This window comes from Pristiophorus japonicus, unplaced genomic scaffold, assembly GCF_044704955.1.
Source record: "Pristiophorus japonicus isolate sPriJap1 unplaced genomic scaffold, sPriJap1.hap1 HAP1_SCAFFOLD_141, whole genome shotgun sequence".
Taxonomy (NCBI): domain Eukaryota; kingdom Metazoa; phylum Chordata; class Chondrichthyes; family Pristiophoridae; genus Pristiophorus; species Pristiophorus japonicus.
The window spans coordinates 820,793-831,318 of record NW_027251082.1 but is presented as its reverse complement, the minus strand read 5'-3'; the positions used below and the strand labels follow the sequence as shown (position 1 = coordinate 831,318).

Genomic DNA, 10,526 nt, shown 5'->3' with positions numbered 1-10,526 from the left:
CCTTCTTAAATCACTGAAATATCTCCTATTTTCTATGTTTCTCCTATTTTCTATATTTCTATAAAGGTTATCCAGGGGTATGAGGGAAAAGCGGGGTATGGTGTTGAGATAGAGGATCAGCCTTGATCATATTGAATGGTGGTGCAGACTCGAAGGGCCGAATGGCCCACTCCTGGTCCTATTTTCTATGTTTCCATGTTTCGAATCATTCAGTTCCAGCCTGTGCCTCATTTTCCACATTCTCCAGTTCTGCATTACTGCCACTGCTTCTGATGGTTGGAACAGATTTATCAGAGTCATTTTCATTCTCACTAAATGCTCATTCAGTCAGATTTCCAGACATTTATTTGCAATCTTTGTTTTGAGTTTACAATTGCCTCTCATGTATGTCTGCCACAGCTCAGTGGGTCTCTCAGTGAGAATCGGAGTAATTCTCTGTTGTACCCTGCTTTCATTCAGCATAAAGAATGTCAGCTGATTGTAACTGAAGTATTAATGATCAAACAATCCTTTGATATTTTTCCATCCAATATACGATGCACAAGTTGGAAAGCAACATGTGAAAGAAAACAAGAATAACTCTTATCCATTTGTGTTCAGATACTTTACAGAAACATTGGGCAGCACTTTACCTGTGGAATAAGTCGTCCGATTTCGATGCTAAAACAAAGCATTTAGTTGGACATTCCCTGGTCAATGATAACCATTTATTTTATTCAGAGTCCATTCTTTGCCATGTTATTCGGAAATTCTTACTTTCAATGAACAACAATTTCAACAAAAAGGTGTAAAGCTCATTGTTCAATACACTTCCTGCAGCCCAGTTATCTTTCTAACTGCTGTACATTTGTATTTAATAACCTAACATCGTCATATTACCTTCATACATTTTAAGTAGAACCACCTGTAATTATTGCAAGCCAAAATTGCAGTCGATGTTTATTTCTGTTACACTCACTTTCAGTTCTAATTAGAATCCATATCCTCAGCAGGAGCAAGAATACAATGAGGGTCTCCCTCCCTCTCCCCCCATCACCGCCCCCTCCCACCAACACAGCGGCACAGAAGCGAATCCCACCGCTCTCGGTGCTGACTGATCCCGGGACACGAAGGCTTCCTGAGAGGTTCTTGACCCGTGTGTCCCTGTTACCTTGGGCAGTGTTGTTGCCTGCTGAGCTAAAGGTAGATCTATCATTTAATGTCTCATTGATCAAACATCTGTTCATTTCATGTTGTCTTTATCCCCATTTCATTTATTGATTCCTTATTATTTTTGCAATAAACCCTGCATTCATTTCCTCAGGTATGAGAATTAGATTATATCATTTCATGTCACTAATGATTTGCAGATTGCAGACCGAATCCCATCAATCTTCTGCTCTTGCTCCCAGCCTGATGTTTAATTTAACTGGTTATTTCCTTTCCTCACAGTGAACTTAGTGACGATAATGATCCTGTCCCGGGGAAAGTGTGGACTCTCCAAATGTGTCACTCGTTACCTGGTGGCCATGGCAACAGCGGATCTACTGGTCGTGATCCTGGATCTGATACTGAGGCACATTCCGATTCGTTATGAGGAACAGTTTATTTTTGTGTATTCCATCCCCCTGTGTAATATCCACGCCGTCCTGCTCTATGCAGCCACAGACTGTTCTGTCTGGTTCACCGTCACTTTCACCTTCGATCGATTTGTGGCCATTTGTTGCCAGAAGCTGAAAACTAAATATTGCACCGAGAGAACGGCGGCTGTGGTTCTGGGAACAGTGACTGTGCTGAGCTGTTTAAAGAACATACCCTGGTATTTTATGTTCTCAGGTTGGTATGTGCTTGGTAACAACCCCTGGTTTTGTGATGTGTATTACACTAATTATGCATCATTGGGCTGGGCAGTATTCGAACTACTTCATTATATTCTAACCCCGTGTGTCCCATTTATTCTGATCCTGCTGCTCAATGCTCTCACTGTCAGACACATTTTAATGGCCAGCAGAGCTCGCAGGAGACTCCGGGGTCACAGCAGTGGGGAGAGTCCCAGAGACCCCGAGATGGAGAGTCGCAGGAAATCCATGATTTTATTGTTTGTTATCTCGGGGAATTTCATCCTGTTATGGGCAATATATATGGTGGTTCTTGTGGCAAACCGGATTGGTTGGATTACACGACATGTAGGTATACCTGTGTTTGTAACTGAACTGGGATACATGCTGCAACAGCTGAGTTGCTGTACAAACACTGGGATTTACGCCGTGACACAGACTAAGTTCCGGGAGCAGTGGAAGAATGTGCTGAAATATCCCTTTGTTGTAATTGTAAAATGCATTAAACGATAAGAAGCAGCAGAGACTTTACAGCCTCAGAACTCAATGCCACCAGATAATGGGGGGGAAATCCCGGTTGGGGGCTTCCTTCGGACAAATGCCTCCGACCGGAGGATATTTTACGTAAACCTTCGATTCCCATCCGAGACCTTCATTCCATGTGTAGCGTTAGGGAAATGGCCTTCCCCATACGTACAGTAAAGCTGGAGTCACATGGGCCTGAAGCACCAATCACGCTGCAGTATTCTCAGTGATAATAATGGCAACTCGCTTTTTCAGAGTTCCCAATATTATCAATGTGAATAAACACCTCAATATTGAAAAGCAACAGAATAAATTAAAAAACACATCGCATATTTAAAATTAATTGAAATTAAAGTCAATTAAATGTTTTGTTAAAAAAATGTTTTGGAATTTTTTTAACATGTTTCAATAAGGTTTAAAATAAATGATCCTTGGTGGAAAGGGTTTTTACTGTAAAAATATGTATTTAAGTTTATTTTTGATATGTTTTAGAACTCTTACACTGGTAAAAGTAATGTATCGACCTGCTTTTACCTGGTTTAAGAGTTTGAAGGACATTCTCTGGGCATGATTTGGGCAAATGACCCAATCTCACCCACACAAATGGTCTTCTCCCCGGGATATGGAGAATCCATATGGAGAAATCTTTGACAGATCGGAAAAGCCGGTTTCCGGGGCATGTACACTTGGGCCTGACCTGGTGAGGCCGGAATTTAAGGCCCATTGTGTCCGAGTCACTCTCCCTCATGGTTAATATTATCACACTCACTCACACACTGTCTACACAGGGCTCCCTGGGCGGGGAGTGACAATCTGTCAGGATCCTCTGCAAGGTCAGCAGTGACCTGCAAAAGGATGGCACCCCCTAAAGTACCACCTAAAGTAGCTGGTCACCCGCCTGCACTAAGGTGGCGACATCCGTTGCCTAGACAATGGGGTAGTGTTCCTCAGGACCACTCCCTGCCTCACATATGGATGTCCTCACTCGCGCTCGGCACAGCATATACAGCTCTGGTACCCAGCACAAAGCTGGTGGCAGGATCTATTCCCATTGGCTGGTTGATGTCACTGACCTTCCCCTTCCCAGAAGTGAGGCCAGGTGAGTTACAGCGAGAGTCGAGGTCAGCAGCAGATAGAGGTTTCTTCACCAAAGCAGTGAGTGAGTGGCTAGGGGAAGCCACTCGGCCCGGCCCTGCACCAATCCCCACAACCCAGCATGGTAAGGAGGAGGTCCAACACCAGGTACGATGGCAGCTCCTGTCGGCCAGGCTTTCCATCAGTGCCTGAATCTGACTGCAAGAGACCTACGTCTGTCTTCACTAATCGTTTTCTCTTCACATATCTGTGGAAGCTTTTGCAGTAAATAGGAGCACGATTAGTCCATTGAGCCCCTCGAGCCTGCTCTGCCATGCAAGATCGTGGCAGGTGGAGGCTTGTAATAAATGCACCGAAAGAATCCTGGGCGATTTTAACCTACATATTGATTGGACAAAGCAAATTGGCCAGCGTAGCCCCGAGGAAGAGTTCATAGAGTGTATCCTGGATGGTTTCCTTGAACAGCATATTGCGGATCCAACCAGCGAGCAGCCTATCTTAGATCTGGTGCAGTGAAATGAATGACCATAACATGGTTCAATTTGAAATTCTGTTGGGCGGTGAGTAAGTTAGTTCTCAAACCAGTGTCCTAAGCTTAAATTATTGAGAAAACAAAGGTATGAGGGCAGAGTTGGCTAAAGTGGACTGGGAAAATAGATTAAAGTACGGGATGGTTGATGATCAGTGGCAGACATTTAAGGAGATATTTCTTAACTCGCAACTAAAATATATCCCAATGAGATGGAAAGACTGTAAGAGAACGGATAACCATCCGTGCCTAACTGAGGAAATAAGGGTCGGCATCACATTGAAAACAAGGGCCTGCAATGGGCCAAGATCAGTGGGAGACCAGAGGATTGGGAAACTTTTAAAAGCCAGCAAAGAACAAATACAAAATTGACAAAGAGAGGGAAGATAGAGTATGAAAGTAAACAAGCACAAAATATAAAAACACAATAAGAGTTTCTACAGGTACATAACAAGGAAAAGAGTGGCTAAAGTAAATGTTCCTCCCCTGGAGGATGAGACTGGGGAATGGTCGATACATTGAACAAATATATTGTATCCGTCTTCACTGTAGAAGCCACTGAAACACCCCAATAGTGGATAAGCAAGGGGCTGTAGGGAGGTTGGAACTTCATACAATCACTATCACTAATGAAGTAGTACTCAGTAAAATAATGGGACTAAAGGCGTACAAGTCCCCTGTGTCATGTATTTAACCTTCTTGTAATGATATAGTCATGTAACTGTAACTCATGCACACTGTACCCTAGAAATGCACACCATGACCACAGGGGGTCAACTTGCGGGAGACACTCCTCACCTGGGTTTCCAGGTATAAAAGGGCAGGTCCCACCCAGGGTCAGTACTCCTTGGTCCTGGCAATAAAGGTGAAGGTCACAGAGTGACCGTGTCTGATATATCCATGCCTCATGTGAGTTTGTAGTAAGGTGCAGGGACACTACATTTGGCGATGAGAAATGGGAATCACCAAACCACGAGGATGGCCACCGGTGGCACAGAGGAACGTTACTGTGTGGGTGAGGACTGGGATGACTTTGTGGAAAGACTCCAGCAGAGCTTTGTCACAAAGGACTGGCTGGAAGCGACAGCGGCTGACAAGCGGAGGGCGCATCTACTGACCAGCTGTGGTCCACAGACGTATGCATCTACTGACCAGCTGTGGTCCACAGACGTATGCATCTACTGACCAGCTGTGGTCCACAGACGTATGCACCTACTGACCAGCTGTGGTCCACAGACGTATGCATCTACTGACCAGCTGTGGTCCACAGACGTATGCATCTACTGACCAGCTGTGGTCCACAGACGTATGCATCTACTGACCAGCTGTGGTCCACAGACGTATGCGCTGATGAAAGACCTGCTCGCACCCCAAAAGCCGGCGGACAAGTCTTTTGAAGAGCTCAGCCAGCTGATCAGTGAGCATCTCAAGCCGGCAAGTAGTGTACACATGGCCCGGCACCGGTTCTACTCTCACCGGCACCGGGAGGGACAAAACGTCTCGGACTTCGTGGCGGACCTGCAGTGCTTGGTCAGTTTCTGTAAGTTCTCTGATGCCTGCAGGGGGGAGATATTGAGGGACTTTTGCCATCGAGGGCATTAATCATGCCGGCATTTTCAGGAAGCTCATAGAGACCAAGGACTTGACTTTAGAAGGGGCGGCGTTGAAAGCTCAGACCTTTATGGCAGGGGAAGAGGAGACCAAGCTAATCTACTGGCGCAGCCCTACTCCCAACGTGGCGATGGACCAGGGAGTTAACATGGTGAAAACTGCTCGGGACCCCGTAGGCAGGCAAGGGCATTTCGAAACCACCCAGGCAGCAACAGGCTCTAGGGTGGGCCTGCAACAAGGACAATGGAAAGGGGATCGGCAATTCACGCCATCTCGAGGAACAATGTGTCCCGCGATAGGACCATTAACACCCACCATCAGAGTGCTTAGAAACAGCCAAATGGGCAATCAAAGGGGAATGCCGGGTAATAGTCCCTTTGTTAACAACAATCTCAATCTCAGCTCATGCTGGAGATGTGGGGGGTAGACACACTGCAAGAAGCTGCAGGTTCCAGCAATATACCTGTAGGATTTGTAATGTCAGTGGACACTTGGCCAGGATGTGCAAAAAGGCAGTAGCGAGGCTAATCTGCGAGACAGAGGAACCAGACGAGGGATCTGCAATGCAGGATGATGCCTGGGGTAAAGCCATGGATGCTGAAGTTCAGCGGGTTCACGTGGCTGACGTCCACAGCTCATACACTAAACGTCATCCATGATGATGAAAGTCTTACTGAATGGCATCCCGGTGCACATGGAGCTGGATACGGGAGTGAGCCAGTCACTCATGAGCGCCCAACAATTTGAGAGACTATGGCCACACAGAGCTAGCAGGCCCAAACTGGAACACATTGAGACGCAGCTACGGACTTACACCAAAGAGATCATCCCAGTGCTGGGCAGTGCAAACCTGGTGGTAACATATAATGGATCACAGAACCGGCTGCCACTCTGGGTCGTTCCGGGAAATGGTCCCGTGCTTTTGGGGAGGAGTTGGTTAGCTGGGATGAAATGGAAATGGGGGGAAGTGCACGCCATTTCATCCGTGGAGCGATGTTCATGCTCACAGGTCCTGCAAAAATTCAGGTCACTGTTTCAACCCAGTGTCAGAACGTTCAAGGGCACTAAAGTAGTGATACACATCACACCGGACGCCAGACCAGTGCACCACAAGGCCAGAGCGGTGCCGTATGTGATGCATAAAAATATTGATTATGAATTGGACAGGCTCAGAGAGGGCATAATTTCGGCCGTTGAATTCAGCGACTGGGCCAGTCCCATCGTTCCTGTGTTTAAAGCAGACGGCTCGGTCAGGATTTGTGGCGACTACAAAGCAACCATCAACCGAGTGTCGCTGCAAGACCAATACCCGCTCCCGAGAGCGGAGGACCTTTTTGCCACACTGGCAGGTGGTAAGCTGTTCACGAAGCTGGACCTCACTTTGGCCGACATGACTCAGGAACAGACTGAAGAACCCAAGCTTCTGACCATCACGACACACAAGGGATTATTTATCTACAACAGGTGTCCGTTTGGCATTCGTTCGGCAGCAGCTATCTTTCAGAGAAACATGGAAAGTTTGCTCAAGTCCATCCCTGGAACGATTGTGTTCCAAGACGACATTCCCATAACGGGTCGAGACACCGAGGAACACCTCCACAACCTGGAGGAGGTGCTACGCCGATTGGATCGGGTAGGCTTGCGGCTGAAAAAGGCCAAGTGTGTGTTTTTGACCCCAGAGGTCGAGTTTTTGGGCAGGAGGGTTGCTGTACACGGGATCAGGCCCACTGAATCAAAAACTGAGGTGATTCACCGGGCACCCAGGCCTGGAAACACGTCAGAGTTGTGATCATTCCTGGGACTTTTGAACTATTTCGGGAACTTTCTGCCGAACTGAAGCATGTTGTTGGAGCCGTTACACATGTTCCTGCGGAAAGGTTGTGAATGGTTTTGTGGGGACTGTCAAGAACGGGCTTTCAATAAGGCGAGGAACTGCTGTGTTCCAACAAACTGTTGACTTTGTATGACGCCTGTAAAAAACTGGTTTTAACATGCGATGCGTCATCCTACGGGGTTGGGTGTGTGTTGCAGGGTAACGATGACGGCCGACTCCAACCAGTGGCTTACACCTCCAGGTCGCTCTCCCAGGCAGAGCGTGGATACAGCGCGGTTGAGAAGGAGGCACTCGCGTGTGTGTACGGTGTGAAAAAGATGCACCAGTACCTCTTCGGTAGACGGTTCGAGCTAGAGACGGACCACAAGCCGTTAACATCCCTGTTGTCAGACAGCAAGGCTGTCAATGCTAATGCATCAGCTCACATACAGTGCTGGGCCCTCACACTGGCTGCGTATGACTACACCATACAGCACCGGCCAGGCACCGAAAACAGCGCTGACGCACTCAGCAGGCTCCCACTGGCCACCACTGAGGGGGCGTCGGAGCAGAGCGCTGAGATGGTCATGGCCGTTGAGGCTTTTGACACTGCGGGCTCCCCCATCACAGCCCACCAGATCAAACTCTGGACCAACAGGGACCCCGTCCTATCCATGATAAAGAAATGTGTCCTGACTGGGGATTGTGCGCCCACACACAGGGCGTGCCCCGAGGAGGTCAGACCGTTTCAGAGACGGATGGATGAACTCTCCATCCAAGCCGACTGCCTGTTATGTGGCAGCCGGGTAGTCATGCCCCAGAAAGGAAGGGAAGCGTTCATCAGGGAACTCCACAGCGAGCACCCTGGCATCGTGTTAATGAAGGCCATTGCCCGGTCACACTTGTGGTGGCCGGAGATTGACTCAGACCTGGAACACTGGGTTCACAGGTGCACGACGTGTGCCCAGCTGGGCAATGCCCCCAGGGAGGCCCCACTCAGCCCGTGGCCCTGGCCCACCAGCCCATGGTCACGTATTCACGTAGACTATGTGGGCCCGTTCATGTGGAAAATGTTCCTGATCGTTGTCGATGCGTACTCGAAGTGGATCGAGTGCATCATATTAAACTCGTGCACGACATCCACCACCGTGGAGAGTCTGCGTACGGTTTTCGCGACCCACGGTTTGCCGGATATCCTGGTCAGCGACAATGGCCCGTGTTTCACCAGTCATGAATTCCAGGAGTTTATGTCGGGCAATGGTATCAAGCACGCCTGGACAGCGCCTTTCAAGCCGGCCTGCAATGGCCAGGCGGAACGGGTGGTCCAAGTCATAAAGCAGGGCATGCTACGTATCCAGGGTCCCACCCTTCAGTAGCGCCTATCACGCCTCCTGCTGGCCTACAGGTCCCGGCCGCACTCGCTCACGGGAGTCCCGCCAGCGGAACTCCTCATGAAACGCACGCTCAAGACGCAGCTGTCCCTCATTCACCCAGCCCTGGCAAACATTGTTGAGGGCAAGCGCCAGTCCCAAACCGATCTCCATGATCGAGGCTCAAGGGGGAGGTGTATAGAAATAGAGGACCCGGTATTTGTTCTTAACCATGCTTTGGGACCCAAGTGGCTTGAGGGCAGCGTAATTGGCAAAGAAGGAAACAGGGTCATGGTGGTCAGACTAAACAATGGGCAGATATGCCGCAAACACTTGGACCAAGTAAAGACAAGGTTCAGTGCAGACACGGAGGAACCTGAAGAAGAGCATGATGGGATAGCACCCACACCACTGCCAGCGCACGAACAACAAAGACAGCCCTCAGCATGCACAGTCCCTGCGGCCAGCCCGGACAGGCCGGAATCACCTCAAGTGACAGAGACACGTGCTGAGGCTCAGCCACCAGAGTCACAACTGCAGCGCTCCACGAGAGAGCGCAGACCACCCGATAGACTTAACCTCTGAAACTAAAAGACTAAAGGGGGGAGGTGATGTCATGTATTTCACCATCTTGCAATGACATAGTCATGTAACTGTAACTCATGCACCCTGTACCTGTACCCTAGAAATGCACACCCTGACCACAGGGGGGTGAACTTGCGGGAGACACTCCTCACCTGGGTTTCCAGGTATAAAAGGGGAGGTCCCACCCAGGGTCAGTACTCCTTGGTCCTGGGAATAAAGTGAAGGTCACAGAGTGACCGTGACTGATATATCCATGCCATGTGTGAGTTTGTAGTAAGGTGCAGGGACACTACACCCTGGACCTGACACCTACATCTTCGGAGAAGTAGCGGCAGCAATAGTGGATGCTTTGGTTGTAATCGACCAAAATTCCCTGGATTCTGAGGCGGTCGCAGTGGATTGCAAAACCGCAAATGTAACGCCCCTATTTAAAAAAGGATGCAGAACAAAAGCATTAATCATACTCCCTATATTCAAATCTAAATTGTTGATATATACCGCAAAAAGCAAGGGACCCAGTACTGAGCCCTGCAGAACCCCACTGGAAACATCCTTCCAGTCACAAAAACATCCATCAATCATTACCCTTTGCTTCCTACCTCCAAGCCAATTTTGGAGCCAACTTGGAATTATACATGCACCTGACTCCGACCGCAAGGGACCTACGTTTGTCTTCACTCATCTTTTTCTCTTCACATATCTATAGAAGCTTTTGCAGTCAGATTTTATGTTCCCGGCAAGCCTCTTCTCGTACTCTATTTTCATCCCTCTTAATTAAACCCTTTGTCCTCCTCTGCTGAATCCTAAATTTCTCCCAGTCCTCAGGTTTGCTGCTTTTTCTGGCCAATTTCTATGCCTCTTCCTTAGATTTAACACTATCCTTAATTTCCCTTGTTAGTCACGGTTGAGCCACCTTTCCCGTTTTATTTTTACTCCAGACAGTGTTGTACAATTGCAGAAGTTCATCCATGTGACCTTTAAATGTTTGCTATTGTCTATCCACTGTCAACCCTTTAAGCATCATTTGCCAGTCTATTCTAGCCAATTCACGCCTCAAACCATCGAAGTTACCTTTCCTTAAGTTCAAGACCCTAGTTTCTGAATTAACTGTGTCACTCTCCATCCTAATAAAGAATTCGACCATATTATGGTCACTATTCCCCAAGGGGTCTCCCACAACA

The 10,526-nt window shown here is 48.2% G+C and overlaps 1 protein-coding gene across 1 annotated transcript in view; it reads left to right on the top strand.

The window, feature by feature from the left end:
* Positions 1–1,439: 1,439 nt before the first annotated feature.
* LOC139242649 (probable G-protein coupled receptor 139) overlaps positions 1,440–10,526 on the top strand; it is a gene marked incomplete at its 5' end in the record, with an annotated part of 51,837 nt that continues 42,750 nt past the window's right edge. Inside the window, one exon of the mRNA XM_070870453.1 lies at positions 1,440–2,303. Coding sequence (XP_070726554.1) covers positions 1,440–2,303 — 864 coding nt within the window. The remainder of the gene's footprint in view (positions 2,304–10,526) is intronic.